General features: G+C 36.8%; 1 protein-coding gene across 7 annotated transcripts in view; it reads right to left on the bottom strand.

Moving 5' to 3' along the window:
* Nucleotides 1-239: 239 nt before the first annotated feature.
* BICC1 (BicC family RNA binding protein 1) overlaps nucleotides 240-23,835 on the bottom strand; it is a 271,306-nt gene continuing 247,710 nt past the window's right edge. For 5 of the 7 annotated variants that reach the window (XM_049108772.1, XM_025435252.3, XM_049108771.1 and 2 more), the window contains 7 exons: nucleotides 22,221-22,386; nucleotides 20,489-20,528; nucleotides 19,937-20,091; nucleotides 14,044-14,200; nucleotides 10,935-11,095; nucleotides 8,231-8,330; nucleotides 240-2,942 (listed from right to left, as the gene is read on the bottom strand). In XM_049108772.1, the coding sequence (XP_048964729.1) occupies nucleotides 2,812-2,942; nucleotides 8,231-8,330; nucleotides 10,935-11,095; nucleotides 14,044-14,200; nucleotides 19,937-20,091; nucleotides 20,489-20,528; nucleotides 22,221-22,386 (910 nt within the window). In that variant the 3' untranslated portion in view covers nucleotides 240-2,811. Of the gene's footprint in view, nucleotides 2,943-5,401; nucleotides 5,481-8,230; nucleotides 8,331-10,934; nucleotides 11,096-14,043; nucleotides 14,201-19,936; nucleotides 20,092-20,488; nucleotides 20,529-22,220; nucleotides 22,387-23,835 lie in introns of those variants that run through there. The other 2 variants (XM_025435253.3, XM_049108770.1) reach the window with 2 other exon arrangements.

Raw genomic sequence — 23,835 nt, 5'->3', positions numbered from 1 at the left:
TCACTGGCTAAAATAAAGTGACTTAGCTTCTGGCGGAAAATGAGGATGACCAATGCAAAACAATAGGACAGACAATACACGCACAATTTCTACTGCAGAGACATCTTCCAATTCTGCTGAAAATAGCAAAAAAAAAAAAAAAAAGTTTTCTTAGAAAACAAATACAGGCACAGGTTTACAGGTTTATGTACAAAGGTTGTTTCCCACCCCCCCAAAAAAGACACATTTCATCTAGTAAGGGCAATACAAAGGGGTTATATAAATTTATTTTTCATATAACAATTGATTAGTTTAGAAAAATTCCCATTTTCAAAGCTTAATTCCATCTCTCATTTTTAAAAAAATCACTAAAAGGACAAAAACCCCCACAAAAAATACAATCTGTATCTGTTCTCTATTTACACATAACCGGTCACTATTAAGGCACAGATTGATTAAAAACTAACATTTATTCAAATAATCCAAATACTTTGTGCATCATATAACACTGACAACACCATATACTGTAGTGTCATATTCCCTTCATTGTATTAAGAGAAAGTGAGAAAAGTAATTTCCAGTGTTTTTATTTATTTTTAGCCACCCTATTTAATCTAGTTTACTTGGGACAGTTTTCTCCTTGGCATAGATAGTATCAAAGCCCTGTTCATAAAACCTGCATCAACTTAATAGTGTAAATTCATTCCCTCTTGCTCCTGTTGCAACTGCATGGTTGAGAAAGAGCCCTAAATGATTGTTTTGTTTTAAATTTGTAAAGAGCCCTAAATGATTGTTTTGTTTTAAATTTGGAAAGGTCTTATTAAAGGAATAAACTTTACAGCACTGAGTGGAACAGGAAACAAACCTGAATTCTTACCCTGCACTGAATGTGTAGCATGCTGTGTTCATACAGCCATGTAAGGCAGGGAGCCCCATGTGATGGTATGTGTACACCTGACATGCACACAGGAGGAGTCTGCTGTACTTGCAAAAGGAGCAATGTAGTTCTCATACCTAAGCATGTGAGATATAGTTTAGGAATGGGCATCCCCTTAGTGCTGTCATAACTGATATAATTTTATGACAGGCCCATTATCTATGCCTTCTAGGTTACCAATATTATTTTTTAAAATGAAATGTTTTCTGTTTGTAAAATTTCTCTTCAACTCTTTTTCTTACCTTAATGGTAAGACTTAGTCATGGAAAATGTCTGGCAAATCTTTCTGATCCCATATTTGCATGAGAGTCCCCAATTGTTATGTATGCTTATGTAATGCCTTCTGCTGAGAATATGCGACAGTGGTTTATGTCCATGTAGAAAGTCTTGAATACTGAACATAAATAAGTCATTACAGTACAGGTATTTCACAACATTTCCTATGGGAAAGTTTTCCAACAAATTAATACACTTGGAAATAATATTGCTTTGAAGAAAGAGAGGCACTTAGTGATTTTCTTCATGGATTTAAAACCCTTCATAAATCTATAATAAAATGTCCGAAAAGACCTAGGAAACAATGTTGCCTGATTTCTTGGACTTTCACAGTATAAGATAATAACAATGAATCTAGCCACTTAGAAAATAGTCCTTTTTTTTTTTTTTTCTTCCTTTGGAACTCAGCTGTTTTTATAAAACTGTCACCCTGGAAACTTAAATAAAGCCTTTCTGTTCTCAACAAACACAAGTCGACTTCAAGCCGACAGATACGGTTTTTGAAAGTCCTGTGACCATATGGAGCACAGCTAGTGTGTACATGGTAAGGATAGTAATCTATTTCTCCTCTTAATGGCAACAGTGCTGTCTTGTCAGATGATTATTTGTCTTTTTTAAATAAAGTGACAATCTAGGGCTCCAGTTATTGAATGCCGTCCACTCTCTACGATAAATCTCTAGTAGATATCAATTTAATCAGTTATGTACTGTATGCTTATAATATCTAAAAATAAAAGTTTGTTATAAATAAGTGTCCTTTAGTGGCAGTATACTAAAGAATAGCCCTTTGCCTTCAGACAACCATTAAAATTATTTTAGCAATATAGGCAGCAGCTAAATATGATGACTGCAAAGGGTTAATATTGCAAAGTCCATTTGGTCTTTCTTTGCACCTGTTATGTGAAATAGGTTCATTGCTAATTGTTTCTAGGATGTTGACATCAATGAACAGAACTGGTTGAGAACCAAGTGGAGTCACATTTCCCAGTCAGAATATTCTCCACAAAACTAATAATCCAGTACCATTTCAAATAAAAATCTGACAAAAAAGTATGACTAAATCTGATTTGTACCAATACATCAGGTGACATGAAAACTAAGAGAAAGAGAGAGAGAGAGAGAAAGATAATTTCCACAGGACAAGAAATTAGAAAGTGTAAAGTGCTGAAAGACCTCAATAATTATTTTAAAGAAGTACCAGAAAATTCCACTTTGATTATTTTTAAAAATCCCCAAATCCCTAAACAAAACAAACAAACAAAAGAGCCTCTATGTTTTCTGGCATCTCAGATGTCAATTAATCCTTCATTTTAAGTAAAAAATCAGTGCATATGTTATTTAGGTAAATAAAAACAGGAAATAAAGCCCTACCCTCAAATTGCAAGTTCTGTCCGATTGCCATTTTAAAAAAAGTCATCCAAATGTGGCATTCTGTGTGATGACATAAGATCATCTTCTCTCTTTTCTTCCTTTTTGGCACAAAGTTCAGGTGTGAATAAGATGCTTTGGTCCTGATACCAGACACCCAGAGTACTGAGGACGGTGTGCAGTGAAGGCTGGTCACAGATCTCCTGTGTCCAACTTGAAAGAGTTGGCAGGTGCATGTCTGGAGGGTAGTGCTACCAGCGGCCACTGACACTAGCAATGTCTGAGTGATACTGACGGGGTAGCCTCCCACTTGCTCCGCCTTCCAGGAAAGAGGTGCGTGCACTTGGTGGTTCAAAAAGCTTTCTTCGATTTTTATTTAGTTCTAGAGAAAGAAAGAGAGAATTGTTAGAAGCTCAATGAAAAAGTTTAATAATCTACAGGACATGGCAGTAGAGCTCAGAAAATGGTGACAGAGAAGGGTTTGGAGAGAAAGTCAAATCTGGTAGCAAAAGGAAAAGTTTTAGTTGCTGGTCAAGACATTTCTGAAATGCTAGAAAGTCTGATATTAAACGGAGTACGTTGGTAGCAAGAGAACCAAGGACAGAAAATCATTTTTATTGCAGTTTGTAGACTATCTGGGAGATAGGTCAATCTCAGAACCCTCTATACTCCGGATATACAAATTAAACAGTTTGAATGATCCCAAATGTCATTTCAGAGGCAAAGGGAGGGGGCCCATCAGAGTTGATGAAAGGTATATGAGAGGATATATTACCAATGACACAGAAAATTATTATAGCTACTGAAGTCATCCATGTCAAACACTGCAGTCATTATATTATTGAAATCAGACATGAAAAGAAGACTCCAAATAGAAACATGAGAATAATGGAGGAGCACGATGAAGTGTTAAACCACAGCCCAATGGCTCCAGTGATTCATGATGCCTCTGCTCCTTGAGTCAGAAAGAGTTATATGAAGAACTGTATCAGTAGGAGTTTCCTTTGAATAAAAAAATCAACTAAGTATAAATAGCAACAGTTTAGGAAATTAATATAACTAAAAACAGCTAATACTTGAATCCAAGTTTTCAGGGAAAAACTAAGATGCTTTATTTTAATTTTGAAGAAACCAGAGTACTGAGAAAAACACAGGTTACTTTGTCTTTTGCCAACCAGAAATTAGCCAGAAAAGTAAAAACTTAATTGTAGCATCCCACCTTGTTTATCACTATGCAACTGCCCCCTTCCCCCACCACATATATTTACAAATCCTCAAACCAAATGATGTAAGTCTTGCTAATGAACTCCTACAAGTAAAAAGAATCATCACATTCTGGAAATTAGGGTTCTGAAAGCCACCAAACCCAAGTATCAAAAAATGGAATTATACAGTTGATGTGCTTAAAGTTGTCTTTTTTTTTTTTCTTTTTTGGAAGGGAGTGGAGCCAGTGATCCAGCACATGCATTTGCATAGTATTCAGAGCTTTTTCAACCCCACCCACATACAATCCTCTTTCCAATTTATGGCTAACGATGGGCTCAGAACAACAGACTCAAGCTGCAGTGGGTTGGTCACGGTGGCTAAGGACAGCTATATGGCCAGATGTGCACTTATCTCCCAAGTTCTGAAAGATGAACCAACACCCTTAACTTTTCACCCTACTGCCCTCCAGAATGTAAATGTCTGCTCCATAGGGATGATACAAGAGTGGAGACCTCTACCTCTCTCTTTTGTTCACAGTTAGATCTTAGGGGAGAAGAGAAATAACAGTGATTTAGTAGGGCTTATTATAAGACAAGCACTTTACAATTTGTTTTGTCCCATTTAAGTCCTCCTTAAGGAGTAAATGATATTATCATTCTCCATTTTAGATAAGAAAATTGAGTTTTAAAAACAAAGTCCACACAGCTTTAAAATGACAGGCTGACATTCTGCCTGCCTACACAAAGGTCCGTGCCCTGGGTCCTGGGCTTCAGTGGTCCATCCATTGAGTAGAGAAGACCAACTGAGGCATCAGGAATACAAATTTGAAAAATCAGTGGTTTCAGGTATGCTAGATAACAGAGCTATACTTCAGATTTTACCAAATTTATTTTTTTAAATAGAAAAACACAGCTTTAAAACTCTGGAGAAGCAAGGAAGAAGGTATCTGTATAAGCAAGATATATTCAGGCATAAATGGCTACCATCAAATTCCTGCAGAAACACTATAACAATGATATTCCTACTAAAAATTGAACACATGTATCTTGTTTAAAAAACAAACACAGAGATTCAGAAATCAAGACAGAATTTAATATATTTAGAGGCAACTGTAGGAGAGTTAAGAATAAATGAATCCCCTTAGGTACACAGTCTGGGAAAGTTTTATCACCTTCTAGTTAGAAGGTTGTCTTTGGCCTCCATTTTCTCATGAGAGAACCCATGAATCAGGAGAACATTCTTGTACTATAGAGAAGGAAAAGGAATGAGCGAGGTGAAACACCAGTCTTCCCTAGAACACGTAACATGTACAATTGAGCACATGAAAAAACTGGGCCACTAAAGACAAACATATTTTTAAAAAAGACATTGAAAACTTTATTCTGAAGAGTCACATCAACTAGATTTTTGAGAGAATAAAATGATCATGAAGGAATTTGTCTATTCCCTAAGATACAATTTCTGAGGTATATATTTCTAAATGTGAAACAGAGATATATATTCTAGAGATTATCAAAGATCAAGTCCTACTGAAGAGATTTTAATGTTTGTTGTTGTTGTCTTTTACATTAAAAGGCAAACTCCCTTCTGATTTTTTTCAAGAAAGCCTAAGAGATAGTTTGGGAAAATACCAACCTTTTTCTTTGAAATTCCAAGGTTCACACAATCCTGGCAGCTCTCAGGATCTTGTTGCGGGTCTGAACAGAGTCACAAACTAAAAGAATAGGTCGGGAAATGTTAGATCTACCTGAGGCCGTGGTGGGAAGTCTGTCAACAGGATGCTAAAGATCCTTTTACTTTGTCCCTGTACGTTTAGTTAAGTACTCACTAAGATACTCTGAGAGAAATAAAAGAATTTTTAAAAAATCAGAGATTTGAAAAAAAAGACCATTTTTTCTCTCTGATCCATCTCTTCTAGAGATAAATCTCATCTCCTTCTAGGACATTAAAAGAGATATTTTCTGGCCCAAGATTAAAAACAGAGTAAAACCTTACACTGAAAGCACGATCCTGATCACAAATTAAAAATCTATAAAATTTTAGAAAGGAATTTTGAGCAAACTCTGTATCTAACCAAACTATGTAACCACAAGACAAACATGAGTAAAAGCTGTCCAGCTATCTTGCATCTATTCCTGGAAATGGAATGTTCTGAGACTAGAAATGGATGTCTTTGTTATCAGATGAGTTGAATTGAAAAAAGAAGCTTTTTGAGAAAGGGTTTCTCAATAAAAACTTATTCCTTGCAGAGAAAACAATTTACCAGGTTCAAACAAATACACTCAACAAAGACAAAATCATCCTTAAAATAATCAAATACTTCACACTGTGCAGATCATTCATAAAGTATCTATTCAAAGCCTCTAATTTCCTTTAAAAGCCAGAAGACCTGTGAACCCCATTGAGAGAGGTGGTCTACAGAAGTAGTATGTAACCTCAACAGAACCACACTGAGGATGATTGGAGAAAAAAAATTAGGGAAGATTCAAAACCCCCGTTTCCCACTCTTCTTCCCCAAAACCACCTGGAATACAACACAAATGTGTTCCAGAATAAAGGTCCCAATGATTCAGAGAGATCTGTTTGTTGCTGAAAGCTTTACAGAGTTTGGGTGCACAAAGAAAGAACATAATTTTCATTCTATGGTCATTGACATTCCATGAATCTCTAGTGAATAATTATCAAATTTTAGAACATACACTTTTCTGGTATATATGTGCTGGCCCACAAGCATATGTTACACTATAGGCTTGGTGATTATGTGAGTTAATAAAAATTCAAGTAGTATATTAATTTCTTTTTTAAATTAATAAAAGAATATAGACATATGATAAAGTTAATTTGGGTCTAGGAATAGCACCTTAAGGCTGAGCTTCAGTGCAAACAAGCTAAAAATTATCCTATTAACACAGGTAGTAAAAAAAGAAAGAACAAAAGAGTATACAGCTAATAAAATTCACTGTTAAAACTGTTGGTTGTTTTCACTACTGGTTGTTTTCACCTGATGACAGAGCACATGGAAGGAGAGACCTTAGAAATGTTAGGTAACCTTACATAATCATTTATTCCAACCCACCTTCATGGTTAGGAAGCCAAAACCAAGAGAGGTTTGGAAAGTCACCCAAGGACTAATGACTTGGCAGAGGCAAAGCCCAGATCTCCTTATGTAAATACAGAGCTCTTGCTATCATACCAAGCTGATCTTATGAATGAACAAGAAAAAGCATCTCCCCTGTGGAGTTTCATTAATGCAACCATTTGGGTACACAGGACGGAAGAAGACTTCTCAAACTGATGAATGCAGAACTCCATCCATGGAGGAGCCTAACAGGCTGCTCAATGGCTGAATTTCCACCCTTATTTCAAAGCTGCTCTGCTTATATCTGCTTCGGGTATAAGGTCCATATCTAAGATTTCCTGAGGAGGTTGGAAGGGGGATGCAATCTCCTGCTAAAATGAAGTGGAAAACCACTGCAGTTTTCATTTTATTTGCTGATCTGATTAGTACATCTTGTTTGGAAAGAACTTGCACTGGTTGGGTGTCACTTCTGGCCTCATAAAGGCCAGAAAATCAGTGTTTTGCAAAGGCAAAATTATTTTGCCACCACACCTGACACTTCCTTCTGCTCTTGGTGTCTCTTTTTGAGAAACTGGCACACATATAAAATTGACATTAGTGAACTTTATCAGAATTTCTTCAAAAAGTAACCTCATTATCTTGCCTCTCATATCTTCCTCATATTTCTCTATACACCTTTCTGAGGTACATGGTTATGTATCTACAGATTCCTTCACTCACCATCCAGCTTAAGTCCTCTTAAATGGCAGGTACTCAGGAAATACCCCAAGAGCATTTTCTAATACACAGAATATGCAACAGATGCACAAAAAAAGGTGGTCTGGGAGACAGACAACACTATTTTCTTTCATTCTGTAATCACTCAGGATAATAACCCATCTGTGACTCACAAATTCTATTAAAAGTTTGGGAAAAATTTAAAAGCATTAAGACAACACTGCCAGATTCCAGCTATACCAAGGATCATTCTCTTCTCTGGTTATCTCAGTTGGTATACAAGGACACATGCATTTGAAACATGACAGCCAATCAAGAATAATTATTCACTAACCCAATGATCATTGCTGAACACAACCACAAAAAGGAGAAATCAACCTCTACCCCATTCTTATGTTCTGCAAAGGGCAATTTGAGTTAGATCTTTCTGAAGAGATCTATTTTAAAGAACACTGTCAAGGCAGGTTTTCAGGCCATGCCTTGATGAAGGAGTAGTAGGGATGTTTTCAGCATTTGTTAAACTGTTAGTGGAAAATACTCTAGAACCACAACCACAAGGTGCCAGCATAGTAAGCAAGTGGTTGATGGACAGAACCAGCCCCACTGGCTGAGGCCACTGGCAGAGGTTATTCAGAGTTTAATATGTGAGTATAAGCATTTATATTCACCTGAGATTGCAAGCAGCATTTTCCTCCTGGCACCAAAAGTCGTAATTCCCAGCTCCTTCAGATCCTGATCTGTGAGAGTGAGGAATGTCTGAAGATCGATCTATGGGTGAGAAAGTAATTAATAACCAATACAGTAAGTACTTATTTTCTTGTTCACTAAAAGTTCAACTCATTATTACACATATTTCCTTTACTAATTATGTCCTGCTTACTCACAGACAGGAACAGTGGTGTCAGAAATCTAGGGGGACAAGGGCTAAGTAATTATGGCAGTGAGATGAAACTCATGATTTCAGCATAGGACTTAGGCTAAGTCAGTTTTTTACTGCAACTGAGATGAAATATTTAGGTCCCAGCACTGTGGCAGCCAGAGCAAAATGCAAACACAAATTCCACAGTTTTGGGGAACTGATAAAAAGAAGAATACATTACCTGTCCAGATGAGAGAAAATATTTCTTAGCTTTGGATTCTGAATTGGGTAAGTGTAGCTCTATAAAAAGAAACTGAATAATACCATAACTGGTATCTTCCACTGTGTTCTCCTAAGAATGATAGCAGAATTCCTAGAATTAGACCCATGGGTCACTTGGCTCAGCCCGGAAATTATCTCCAACAGTGGCATACAAGAGGTATTTTCAGGGACAATATAATTGCCCTCTCTGGCATCAGCAACAAAGTGTAGGGAAGTAGCTCAAGGATCCCACCCTTCCTTTGAAGACAGCGTGTAAGAACAAAAGATAACACGCTCTGAAGCCAGAGAGATTTGGCTTACTATTCTGCCTCTGCCATTACCAGTGGTGGGTACTTAGAGTTGACAATATGGCACCTTGCAGGGCTCTGATGGGCTTTGAATATGACTGGAGGATTAGGCACTGGGCTCACCAAAGCGGCAAAATAACTGGCAGCTGTGGTTATTAATTATGTATTTAGACATATCATCTGTGCAAGTGGCTGAATAAATCTTCAACTTGCTTAGAATAAACTAAATTTCACAAGGTCACTTAATTGGAAATTCTTGTAAGTCATATCTGAGTATTAGGAAATATCCTCCATGAAAGAAACAGATCCAGATTTATACTTTTCATTCAGATTATATAGAGATTAATTTGAGATTTTCTGTTTTCATTTTGAAGGTATGTCCAGATCTTAGAAAACTTTTTCACTTATCATGTCTAAAAGTATGTTTTTAGAAATTCTATTAAACAGAGATTCTCTATTTCAGGGATCCTCTCTTTTTAAAGGGCAAGAAGCTTAGGGGCCAAATTATCTCCATTACAACTATTCAACTCTGCTATTTTAGCTTGAAAGCAGCCATAAACAACATGTAAATGAACAGGTACTGTCTTTCAGTAAAGCTTTATCTAAAAAATCAGACAGTCCTGCTGACCCCTGCTCTAGTTAATAATATTAGATAAAGGCAGCCTGGTTTCATATTATGTTTTCTTCCTTCTTCGAGTATTTAGGTAAGAAGTACCTTTAATCAATTTATTTCCGTGCTTCTTTAGGTAGGAAATAAATATAGATGAAAACAAATCCAGAATATAATTGAATAACACCTAATCTTTTACTTCAAAACCTTCTTTGTCTAGACAAGTTAAAATACTTCTGTCCTTGTACTTCTCAATCAACTACCCTTGTCTAACCACCAAAACTAAATAGGTAAACACAATTTTTTAATGCATTGATGAGGAAAGTGTTATTCAACTTAGAAAATCCTCATTTAAATGAATACTAATTTAGATTTAGGGAAAAGAAAACAAAATCCAATACACACATGACAACCTTTTTTTGGTGTTAAAAAACAAAAAAATTCACCAATTAAACTTAATTAGTTATTGAACCATGGGTAATACATTAAATTTATGATATAGACTGCATAATAAAAATCTTAGATTCTTTATGATGTATGTGTGCTTGGGAATTACTGACTTAATCAGATGTTCTCTAACATGAACTAAGCTAAACAAGCATGAAACTTAAACCATGTCTGGAATTGAAAAATACATACATTTATTGAAATACTCTAATTTTGTTGCACTGGGTTAGCTGTGCCCTAGTAATGGGACAGCATAAGAGAAAGAATCATTTTTAGGCGCTCTTCTCTTCTGGTCAGTGTGTAATAGGCCATGGCTGATCAGTCTGACCCAAATCCATAGTAGTAATGTTTCAGAAGACATCTCGTTTCCATCTCAGTTCAGGCAAAACCCAAACAGTAAATTAATGAATAAATTAACATAAAAAAGCATATTCTATTTTCTGGAGGAAAAGATTCGGTAACATGACGAGGATAGGGTCAAAACCCACCATAGATATTTGTTTCAGATGCTGTCATTTAAGTGTTACAAATAAAGACAATACAAATTAAAGACTGAAATTATCTTAAATATAGATTTTGTTGCTGACGGAGCCGTGAAACAAAAGTTTTTGTGAATCAATACACTGATTAGGTCTTTTAGCTAAGATTGGTGAAGGTGTGTTTTTGGGAACACAATATTTTATATTTCTGCTATCCTGTGTTACTAGTTGCACTAAATAAATAAGAAATGAGATAATACTTTTCTTAACAGCAAAAATAAGTTATAAGATTTTAATAAATGCTCAGTGAAAGCACAGCCACAGGTCAATGAGTGATTTCATTCTAGAAACCATCATACATGCAACCACAATGAAGATGCCTGGGATAATAAACAAATAGTGACTGACCTCTTGTTGCTGGAAGACATCTGTGTATTTGCCCAGGCCCAGTTTGCTAAAGAGCTCAGGGAGGTCAGAGCCTTTGAAAGAGCTGTTTAAGTTACAGCCATTGCTTCCTGTCAGTGAAGAAATGCAGTCCATGTAATTGCTACTGCTGAGATAGTGCTCCGCTGGAAGGCAAAGGAGAGATACGCTTGAAGTGTAAATGCCCAGAGACAACATAGTTTAATTAAAAATTTTAATCACTTGAATATTTTAGATTTCATTGTTGGGCTGGACAGAGCAGTTGCTGCAGAAATACAGCAATTCTTTACTGAAACATTGGCTTTTCATTAATGAAACACTGGTTATTGCTTCCAGGGAGGCTCTTGCCATTAAAAAGCTACACTTGGGAGGCAGCAAGTCAGCAACAGTGCCTCTGTAGTTAATAATCATTAATCATCTTCTCCCTAAGCATTCAGAAACATTTGCTCTTTATAATTGATTTGATGTGAATTAAATGAGAAATTGGAAGAAAGATCCCTGGGATACAATAAAGGTATGCAGAGTTACTTTAAGTCTGGGCTCCTTTTGGAAAGCAGGATGGCCCTCTGAATCCACACTTGTGCTTTCCTGTGGTCAAAGGAACTATAGGATATTGCAATATGTAAAATCTCAATTCTGACAAAAATATAATTGGGCAGTCAGTTCGCAAAAAAGAGCACTTCTATAATTAAGAGCAAATATGAAGCGTTAAGAATGGTGCTGGAGTTTCTGAATTTAACTGATGACAGAAACAAATCTGTCTCTTGAGAAAAATTCTAAGACAGCATTGCTGAACTTGCGTTGACTCTGTGGCTGATTTAGTGGGCAAAGATTTCTCCAGATTGTCTATGGTTCAGACCCAATACACGCATTACTAGGTGATGGACTCGTGAGCCATGTCACGTACTTGACCAAATACTCAAACATCTTCCATAGATGCTTGGAGAACCTAGCAGAGCTCTGCAGCCATCCCTACTTCCCTGACCAACAACTGGCTCTGGTCCATGTGGGAATTCTTCCTCTTAGATCGAAGTTGCAGCTTCAGGAAGGATTCCTAGATTGATGAGGGTGGAAGATGCACACCTAGTTAATTAGATACATCTAATCTCCTTTGGTTAATGCATTCTCCAAATCTAAGAATCCTGTTCTGCACTGTTCTGTGTGCCACTGATCACCTTCTCTGGCCATTTTCATCTCCCGACTGAGAGTGTATATACTTTTTGTATCTCAAGTGGAAAAATTTCCTGTTCAAGTTTCTCTTTCTCTTAAAAACAGATGTTTTAGGGACACCTGGCTGGCTCAGTTGGTGGAGCACGTGACTCTTGATCTTGGGGTCATGAGTTCAAGAGGCACAATAGGTATGGAGCCTTCCTAAGTATTTTAAAAAATACATACGAAAAAAATAGAAGTTTTATTTTTTGTGGGGAGAAAGTGTACAGAAAAAGACCCATGAGCAAACCCTGAGGACCTTCCACCACTTAAAGGTAAGGACCTAAAGTCATCAACCCAGTGAGATGCTGGTTTGAGGCTAACACAATGCAGAGTGTGAAGAGCAAACAGGAGTAACCACGGGAGTTGACAACATGAAGGTAACTGGCAGGATGACTGTATTATTTACTGTCCAAATGATATATTTACTTTATTTGAGAATAAAAGAGAGTGTTACTGAGAATCACACTGAAACAACTAGTATGACCAGAGATGTCTGAGGAAAACCAGACAGTGGTGTCTTTGAAAAGGGTTTAAAGAAAAATTATCTAAAACTGTGCTGTTGAATACAGTAACTACTGGCCAAATATAGCACTGAGCACCTGAAATGTGGGTAGTGGGAAATATATTATAAAATCTGTTCATACCATATTCTGAAGATTTGGTACAAAAAAGAATGTAAAATATCTTTTAAAAATGTCTTTATACTGATTACTTGCTTAAATGACAATGTTTTACATATATTGGATTAAGCAAATACATTAGTAGAATGTTAAAAAAAACTAGATGTCAAAATAAAATATTCTTAGTGGTATATATTATGGCACATAATTTCCTTTATATTTTTTTATCTTTTTATATTTTTCTTTGTCTAAGCTATTTGTAGTTTCTATATCCTCTTTTAAACTCCTTATGTTCTTAAAACATCTGACAAAAGCCAAACAACTGTGTTCTTTAATCATTGCTTTTAATTAATGAGTTCCTTTTCTTAACCTTAATCCTGAACTTCAATGCAGCTAAACTGTATAGTCGATTTCAATTATCCAGTGTTAAGTGAAGGGAAAGGAGCTAAAGACAGAAAAAGAGAGGCACAAAACAAGTTTATATTGAGCTACAGAACAGAGATCGTTTGTGATTACTATTGTCAATTCTTGTCTGCTTACCTATTTTATTATACAGCCCAGAAAATATGGGTGCTGTGACAGAAAAACCACTGGACTCATTCTGAGTCTCAATCACATTCATTCAAAGCCAAAACTTCTCTGCTTTAAATTCTTTTCTCTATTTATGCCAATTTGGCTATATCTTGCCAGTTTAAAAAAGTCAGATCTTGCTCTTCACCTTTAGTAGCTATCCACTAGGCAGACTTATTTCTATGTTCCAAGATGCTAATGTGATCAAATCCAGCTCAACTCCTTTATATCCCTTAATTTTCCTCATCATCTGGACCTTTGCATGAGCATGACTCATCCATAATTCGTTCAACAAACATTTACTGAGTGCTACTAAGTGTCAGAATTGTTAGACATTTGGAAGAAATAAATAAGGCACAGCCTAACAGAATGTTCAGACATGGGCACAAACACAGGTAATAAGTCCTTGCTGAATGAATAAATGTTTCCTAGCTTGTGGAGCTCAAATTCTCCACAAGGATAAAAGTATAACTTAGCAGTGAAAGCACAGACAAAATGCAGTGGAAGCAGAGAACTATGCCACCTACTTAACCTGGAAAAGCAGGGAAGGCTTCACAAAGCAGGTGGCGTATAATTATACTAAATACTTGAAGGCAGGGGGTCCAGAGTTTATATTTGAGCATCACCCCAAGTCAAATAGACAAATTCCAGGCTGATTATATCTAAAAGTATGATGAAAAGTCAAAGCTCACTTGATTTATTTTGTTTACGTTTGGGGCTGCCAACAGAAGCTGCAAATTCACTAGGACTCGGGGGTCCTATTCCATTTCGGTCCCTCCAGTTATCAGATTCACTTCCACTTCCCAAGTGTTCACGACTGTTGGACCTTGAGAGGGACATTGATGAGCCCTGTAAACAGTCAAAGCCAGAGGAAGACATATTTAATAAGGTAGGTTTCCTGAGACTTGAGAAGAAAAGAATCTACATTAGACCATCACCAATTACTTCTATTGTTAACCACCGCCATTACCCACACATGCTGACTCTCAGGAAGAGTCTGTGGTACCTGTCTATATGGCCTATGTCCTCCAGCCACCAAGGACACATGGTAATATACACAGTGAAGTCTTTCCCCTTCATTATCAGAGTGCTCAACAGAGTTCTGAGAGCCCCCAGTATAAAAGACTTGCTCCTATAAGGTTTGGAGCAGTGGATACTAAGAGTCCTCTCTATTTTGGGGAACCACAAAGCAAATATTCCATCTGGTATAGCAGAGATTCTCTGCGTTGGGCCACCTACAAAGGACACATGGGAAGAGATGTGGCTAGACCCAATGCTTTCCCAAGAATAGAGCTCCCAGGCTAAGTGAGTCAGAGTGGAGAGAAGGTTGTCATCTCTTCCATGTTACCTTCATCCAAACAATGATAGGATGTTTCCAATTAATTACAAATATCTGGGAAAATTTACCTTTTTAATTCCCCCCTCCCCAATAAAAATTTAAAAGATCTCAACATTTGCACTGAATTTGCATTTATTTATTCAGTCACTGGCACTTTATACTATATCTACAGTATTCAAGTCAGGATTCTCAGATTTTCAAAGTAGCATATTTGTGGGGGAATTCTAAGAGAATCTTTCCCTATTCAATAAACACTAAATCTCACAGCAGCAAAATCACGCCTTCCCCTTTTTACACTTTTTTCTTCAAGTTATCATGAAGCCATACTCCCCAGGTATTCCACTGACTCCCTGTAGCCTTGTAGGATCTTCCTCCCCTTTTCCACTCCAAAAGTCACATTACCCTGGGTTTGGCCCTAGCATTCCTTCTTTCTCTATACTTTCTCATTAAGGAATCTCAGCCTCTTTCAGAGCTTAATGACAAACATGACTTCCAAAATTTTACCTTCATATTTGACTTCCCTATTGAAATTTATAATCACGGAACTGCCAATCTGACACTCTATTTTACTGTCTTGTAGGCATTTAAACTTAAGAGTGCTTGAAATTGAATTGTTGATTACCCATCCCCATCAGCTGCACCCACACACACTCCTCCCCCAGAATTCCTGTATCTCATCCAGTTCCTCAAGCAGAGCTTCTGAGCTGTCCTGTCCCTCCTTCCCCTACCACATCAAATCCATCAACAAATTGTATTGATGTTATTTCTAAACATATCTCAAATCTACCCACATCTCTCCAGCTCCACAACTGTCACCAAGAGTCTCCTTATGAAAATTTTATTCTACTCTTGCCTCCTATGCCACCAATATCCATTTTCCATCAAGTACCTGGGTTGACTTTTTAAAAGCAAATTAGAACAAATGATACCTTCTGTGTAAGGTCTTATAATGCTTTTCCAGTACTTTGCCATGAGCTAAGGTGCTCCCTACCTGATCCTCTGCCTCTCTCTCTCTCTGTCTTCAATACTCTACCACCCTACCCAACTTCTGCTCCATGAACTTACCAGCTGGTTCTGACTTCAGGATGATCATGCCAGGATGATCAAGGCCTATTACCATTTCCCTAGATCTTCACAAGGCTGGCCCTCTCTTGTCATCTAGATCTTAGCTTAAATGTCATCTGCTCATAAAAGCTTGCTATGACAACCTAATCTAAAGCAGTCTCCATTTCATATTTATCAGGGATTTTTATTACTTAATGACTTATTTATTTTTTTGTACCTCTTTGTACCCATCAAAAACAAAGTCCTCTCCATGAAACCAAGAACCTGCATTCAAGCACTGTATCCCTAAAATTGTGTACAGAACACAAAAGGTGCTTAATAAATATCTGTTGAATTATTGAATCTATGAATACTTTCCCTACATCTATGGGATGCCCTTAGCTAACTTTTGGAAAGAAGCAGAGGGAAGGAAGGCTCCTGAGATCAAAGAAATGGTGTTTTTAGTGAAAACCATCTTTAACATTGTATTTCAACCAAGATAAATCCAGTGTGGCAAAGAGAAATAAGAACATGCTCAGAACTGGCAATTAGTCAATGAGATCATTACCCCAATAAAAATTTTAAATATGTGTATATTTAAAATTCTGCATCTAAACTCTTTTTGAGTATAAAAGTACATTCACCTAAGATCTAAGCAGACTTAATGTACACAGCTATATCAGATCTGGCTAAACATGGTGATTTCTAAAAACATCAAGTAAAATACAATCTTGTGATGTCTACCAGTTCATTATCTACTCACTAAAGTATTACAAAATACAGTTCAATTCCAGTTTTGGATTTTTAAGACCTTAAATAATCAGACAACCTTATTACTCTTAGTTGTAAGGAAATTAAAAATCATCTTTGATTCCCAATGCCTATTTTTATTTGCTTCAGAGAATATGTAGCAGAGATGGTGGCAAGCAGAAAAGGAAAATCCCAGACCTTTTGTAGTTCTGTTGATGCAACAGAAATACTGCAGGTCAAAGCAGCCTTTCATTCAACCTTTTGTGTCTCAGTATATGATCAAGGGTCATATTTTCGAGTCTTGGAGAAAACAAAAAATGTCTCAAGCTGCCTGTTTCTTATCTGAAGGAGCTCTTTGCAATAGGCTAATTTTTCAAAGCTGCCCTAAAACTGGAAACAACTGCTCAAGTCTAGCTTCTCAGAAATCTGAATAAAAAGCTCAAAGCATCAACTTCTTGCCTGAAGAAAACTTCCTAGGGCAGGAAATTCCGTGTGCCTTGATCCCTGGCATACTGAGGGAGCAGCCCATGCCCATCAGAACCCACTGACTAAACATGCTTCTTTTCATGGATCAGCATTCCACTTGTCCATTTGGTTTTGTTTTGTTGGAAGAGAATAAGGGAAAAAAATATTTCTTGCCACCTTCTAATTTCAAAATATTAGTGCTATAAGCAGAGATGTGGTCAATCCTTTAATAAAAGGTTTTTAAGTTCTATTTTTCCCCAAGTCCTTCTCTATCCCACCCTGTCCCCATGTCCTAACCCAAAGAAGCAATCCTCAGTGCTCAGTTTTTAATTCTTCTGAGTTATAGCAGAATAAAGGGAAAATCATACATGTGCAGATAGCAACTGCTGCATAATATTAGACCTTACTCTTGTAAAGGACCCTTCCATCCCCTTTCAATGAATTTGGGATGCATGAAGAAAAGTTCAAGTTCCTACGCAACACGGAAAATCTAGAATAACATTACCAAAAAAAGCTTGGTTATATCTTTTCTTCAGTACTGTTGAAGGGGTCATAAATAAAAACAGGTTACATGGTAAAAGCCCATGCCCTGATCTAGCTGGTCCTGCCCTCCCCTCTACCTTCCAGTGTGAACAGGTTGCTAGATGTTACCAGGAGAGTAAAACAGGCTAGCCCATGATAACCAAAGCAAGAAAAGTCACCAGAAGGTATTCAGCCACGGAGTTGGGACCTTGCATATTCCTGCCATTTCCTGCCAGAAACTGGTCTATTCATCCTTGGACAAGTGCTGGAGCAGAAGCATCTTTTAGGTTCTGAAATAATTTCTGATCATCCTCCTAGTGTTACACCCCTTTAGAGCAGTGTTTCTAGAAAGGTATCTGCATCAGAATCATACTAAGCTTTTGCTGAAAGATGTAGGTTCTTGGTTCTTAGTTCTTGCTCCCTATCTGGTAAACGAGATCCTGGAAGAAGTATGTGCATGTCTACCAAGCTCTCCAAAGTAAATTTTGTACCTGTTAAGTTACAGCAACATGGTTCTAGATCATTTGCTTATCACTTTTGCTATGTATCCTCTTGGGTTAACCACGTGAACTGTAAGGAAATTTTGAAAAATAAACTCAAGTCCTTTCTGTGACACTACGGCCATGACCTCAAGTAAGACACTTAACTGATCAGGGCCTCTCTTTCCTCACTGGGAGCTTGTGGCTTCAAATAAGCTTGTGGATGAAAATGCACTATATAAATCACAAAGAAATAAATTATGTGATTTAAGAAAATTGTTTCTAGATCATTATGTGTTTATACAATACTCTGAGGTATTTCTTTGGATATCAAAAAAAAAATATCTGGTTTGAATGTGCAGTAATACTTCCAGCAGTAAGCTTTCATATACATAATCTCAACTTTCAGCCAGTGTGTGGTTTTCTTCAGAGTAAAGTTCTCCATATGAAAGAGCTGTAGCTGCTCAATATTACTGAGAATTTACCATATACCTTGTTACGTACTGGATGCTTTCTTCCATGTCAACCACAAAACAACTCAAATTAGAAAACAGGTTCAGAGAGTAGATGTCACTCATCAAAGCTGTACATCTATCAGGGGTGGCTGTCAGACACCACAGCTCCTTCATTCGACCACTACATTATCAAAACGATCATCATTTCAACCAGTCATACTGCTGGTCTTTGAGAACACAAGTGACTTAGCATTTCTAGAGTAAAATATTTCATCTCAGAAACTACAGAAACAGATCAATGACCTAAACACTCCATTCTGCCAAAGGCAAGGATGAGTGAAACGATGACCACAGGGGCATCAACTAAAAGCCTAAGAATTAGAACAGCAAGTTTTAAGGTCTCTGCCAACAAAAGGAAGGCTTATTTTCTCTGAGAGCTATAATGGCAGAAAGAGCAGTATGCCTCCTAGAGCCTCAAAATTTTTCATAATGTTCCTACATTCTAGCTGCTGACAGTAACTTCAGTCTTTAGATACAGTAGCAACCTGGCAGCCTATAAGTCTGACAATAAAATTCACAAGAGACTGTTCTTTTTAGTATTTTCTTTTACACTTAAAAACAATGGAAAAAATTGATGTTTGCTTTTGCCTTTCATCAACAGTCTAATTTATTGCAAGGAAAATTGCTGGAGAAAAGGAGGTCAATCTACAATTGCTAGTTATTAGACTAACAATTATGAAACCCTTAACCAGTATTTGTTTTTCAGCATACAGTGTTCTAATTGAACACTGTGATTCTTGGATTCATGATTTTTATTCACATTTGGGTTTGCATATTCTCCCCAGAACTGTGTGTGCATGCATGTGCTCTGATTCCACCCCACCTCAGAAAAGGCTTACAGCCAAAATTTGATACTGTCAGATTGAAAAGGCCTTGCTTAGCAAGTCACGTGCAGCATGGCTGAGAAATATGGAACACTGGATCCCTTCCGCATGCAGCAAGGATGCCAGCTTCCCAGTCTTACCCTGAGCAGTGCAGCCAACATCTGGGAAACATAAAATTTTGGAGCTCTTGTTTATGATATTTCCTGCTGTGTTCCTGGCACATCTGAACATGCTAAATTTTTTAACTCGTATCTGAAAACTTATTTTTGTTGAGTATTTGCCTCTTCCCCCCTATGGTGGGCCTGCTAGTGATACCCTTAAATAAAGGAATTCTTTATAGATTTTTATGGAATATTACAGCTGTCCTTTGCTTAATTTCAGCCACACTCTATCATTTGTAACACTCTCCCCCCAACAAAAACACATTTATCCAAATTTTTATCTCTTTAACAGTTGATCAACAACTTTGAGGAAAGTTACATAAAGACCATAATATATTAGATTGCATTAATTTGATTGTAATATGTTTATAGGAACGGAAATTAGAACAAATCACAATTAACTTTTCCTTATGTAAATAAAGAATGGTACCTCTCATTTTCTGAGAGAACAGACAGGAAGAATGGGTAAGGCATGACTCTACGAACCTCAAAAGTGGTTGTCATTGTGGGCTTATAGGACACATGGTTGGCCCTTCTCAGCTCCTTTATAGTTTCAGCTGGCATGGATTTAGAAAACCCCAGGCCACTCCAGGTATTTGTGGGTGTTCTGACTTCTGTCACCACTGGTTTCTTTAACATAGCTTTGGGAAACAGCATATAAAACAAATGTTTGGTATTTTTAAAGTTTTTCTTAAATAAAATATTGGTGAATGTTGTTTCTTTGGTATGAATAAAGAGATTATCACTGAATATTATTTCTTAACATGAAATGCCAAAATGCCTTAAAATATATTCACAAAACACCTTATAACAAAGTAATAGTAAACTGAAAAATGCTACATTATTTCTTAATTGATCTAATGCTAATGTATTCAACAAAACACATTCATTCCCAACTAAATTTCTGCAACTTGAACCTAAATATTCTAGGTTTCTCTTTATGAAGGTCCAATTTCTCAATTCAACATAAATACTAGAAAACCTTTTATGGGTGTTCTAGAAAAAAATCAAAGTATAGATCATTAACATAGCACATACCTTTGGTTGCTAATAGCTTCTTTTGTTCATAGTCAAATGCCTGAAAATAAAACAGAAATTATGTTTATTGCCAGTCTATCCAAATGTCTTCCCAATACCCTGTAATTAGAGAACAAAGGTTTTGACTATAGCCCATGAATCTGCCTGGGACACATGCTAAACTATGCACCATAATGTGACAGTAATGTAGTATAAGTATGATAACTATAAACATGTTTTCAAACTAATTAATTAGAATAAGTTAACTAGTTCTGACATGAAAGTGACAAGAATTAAAAATTTTCCTTCAAAAGGGAAAAAAAAATCCTATTTACTGTGAGTATTTAACACACCAGGACCAATATATGCTAAAGTAGAGTGAATAACTAGTAATAGCCTAAATTTCAAAATAACACATTACTAAAATGCTTTCTGGTTATCTACTGGCCTCTTGGTTCTCCACATCCCCTTCTCACTTAAGTAAAGCATGGCCTGAAATGGGATGATGTTAAGATAACTTATTAAGCCTAATTGGCACAGTCTTTGCTTTTGAAGTGAGATAAATGACAAATGTCTAGCTTTGATCTGTAATGACATTAAGCAATACAGTAAAATTAAACCTAGTTACTTTTTATTGTACCGGACCAGAATGCCACCATTCATTCTTCTGTTCACAGAAAGTAAGTGATTTCAGTGACAGTCAGATCTACCAGGACCAAGGTAGGTCATTTTGAAGAAAGCAGACAGAGCTACATCTCAACTCAAGCCCAGTGTTCTCAGCTCTCCAATTAGGGACTAACTGAGGCTTGATTTAAGAATGTCTCAAAGGCCTACCAGGAGGGCCAAGAACCAACTGGTGAGAGCTCTTTGATTCTTCTAGGAGGAGTATACCATCATATATAGGGTGCACATAAAATTTACAGTCTGAAACAGGGTATTTCTAAGAGTGAAAGGTGCTACAAATAAAAATTAGGCCAGAATTATATAAGTTAATGGTTGATGTAGACAAACTAGGATGTGTGATTAAGATCATGACGGTAAATCAGGAGAGCTAGATTTTTAGATAACACAGTTTGACAATGTTTTTGAAATCCTAGGTGTAGGGACACCTGGATGGCTGAGCATCTGGCTTTGGCTCAGGGTATGATCCCAGAGTCCTGGGATCGAGTCCTGCATTGGGATCCCCAAGGGGAGCCTGCTTCTCCCTCTGCCTGTGTCTCTCATGAATAAATAAGTAAAATCTTAAAAAAAAAAAAAAAAAAAAAAAAAAAAAGAAATCCTAGGGCTAAAATCATCAGGAATATTTAGCATCTACTTTCAAAAACCTAAAGTTTTACATTAGTTATTTTGAACTATCTGAATGACACCAAATTTATATCCATTAAGTAGGTAGAAAGATAATTATATTTATCCAAGACTATGTTATGAGGCAGTAATACTTAAAAATAACAGCCTTCTACATTTATCTAAACTTTAAGTAACAGAGGAATAGTATTTCATAAGACATAGTGACATAGACCATTTTATGCCAATTTTAATACAATACTTTAAATAATTTTTCTCACTTAAGCTAACTTCTGCTTTTCATTTTTAATGTTTATGGCAAAACCAATTCCTATATATTTAAATTTAATTTTGACTAGAGTGCAGAAGGAAAACCAAATTTCTATGCTATTGCTAAATACTCACTAATTCTCCATTCCCTAACCCTACCACCCTACATTTGGATGAGTCTCCCATTTCTCATCATTACCTGCATGTTGACATATGATGGGCGTGGGGCCAGGCGAGCTCTTTCAGAATTTTGCTGGGCGGCTGCAGCCCTCTCTGCAGCACGCTCACTTCCGGGAGCCTTCTTGTCAGCCAAAGGGCTTTCTGTGGTACTCAGTTCAGGGTCTGAGAGCAACCTGTCAGTGCTGCTGTGAAACAGTTTGGAATTTAACACTCCATGTTTATATGCCAATGTACTGAACGTTTCCTATGTGCCACACTTACTACATGTTTACCACTGTCAACTATTTACATGCATTATTTCATTTAATCTTCACCACACAGCTCTGAAGTAGGTAGTAGTAGTATTCCCATTTTACAGATAAGGGAAGTACTTTACCCAAGTTATACCTCTGGTAAACAGTAGAAGTGGAATTTTAACCCATGCAAATGACTCTAGCGCTGGAGTTGAAACTATTTCATGATACACTTTCACAAACATTATATGCAGTATGTATGGCATATGTCTATGGTACATATGGAATAGACATACCGTCAAGATTTCCAATTTGCATGTATCAAAGAGATAGCAATGACTCACACATATGCAGTCTAAGCAGAAACAAGTCAATCTGCAGGCATGCAGATGACCCAATTCCTGTGTGTGAAATGCACATGGTATTGCTAACAAACCTACTATGATACAGGTATCAGATAAATAAATATTTTCCAGCACCCGCTCAGGGTGCATGGATGAACATAAAAATGACTCTTAAAAGAGAAAAAAATGATCTGAATTACAAGATTAGTAATGCCCTATACATGCACCTCAAATTCAAATCCAATTGCATGTTAAGCTCAAGTAAAAGAGAAATAAGAAACAGTATTAGTCAAAGAGTTGATCAGATTCATTTATTCTTTTATCATTCACTATCCCATTGTTCCAGGGGAATTCAGAGGAATTTAGAACAGGCTTTTGGAATATAAGAGGAGGAGCAATGAACTTTGTTTGCTTAACAAAAGTTCGCAGTGGCTTCAGACAGGACAACAGAACTGGAATTTAAAGGGCCTCTGCAGGCTCACCAGTGTAAAGGCCAGGAGAACAGCATAAGCAAAGGAAAAGAAGCAAGCAATGTGGATGATTGGTGTATTTAAAGCCAGAGCGTAACAAAATCAGACTTTTGTGTTCAAAAAAACTGCTGGAACAAAAATAAAGGACTGTTTGAGCTGCTTAAAGGGTAAGGGGCAAGAGAGACCACTCTAGAGGCTGCAGCTTAATTCAGATGAGAGGTAAGTTCAGAACATATTTAATGATGAAAGGAACAGGCATACCCTTCAAATGCTTCCATACAAGGAACAAGGCAAATTTACTTCCCCAACCTACGTTGAATAATGTTCACTGTGGCTACTAGTACCACGTAAAGGAAAACACAGATTAAAGCAGATCTGTACGAAATGAGAACAAGAATAATTAACTGACCAAAGAGTTTATAAAAGCAAAACAGATTTGGTAAGGACAACAGGAAGTAAAAACAGAAAGGCTATTTTTGTCTGAAGATACTCTCCTTTGTAAGGATATATAAGAAAACTAGTAAGACAGTAGAGGAAACTGGGTGGATGGAGATGGATGGGAGCAAAACTTTCCAACATAGAAGCAT

Source organism: Canis lupus, chromosome 4 (assembly GCF_003254725.2).
Source record: "Canis lupus dingo isolate Sandy chromosome 4, ASM325472v2, whole genome shotgun sequence".
In the NCBI taxonomy this organism is placed as follows: Eukaryota; Metazoa; Chordata; class Mammalia; order Carnivora; family Canidae; genus Canis; species Canis lupus.
Note: the sequence above shows the minus strand (reverse complement) of the source record. Positions and strands in the feature narration are given on the sequence as shown.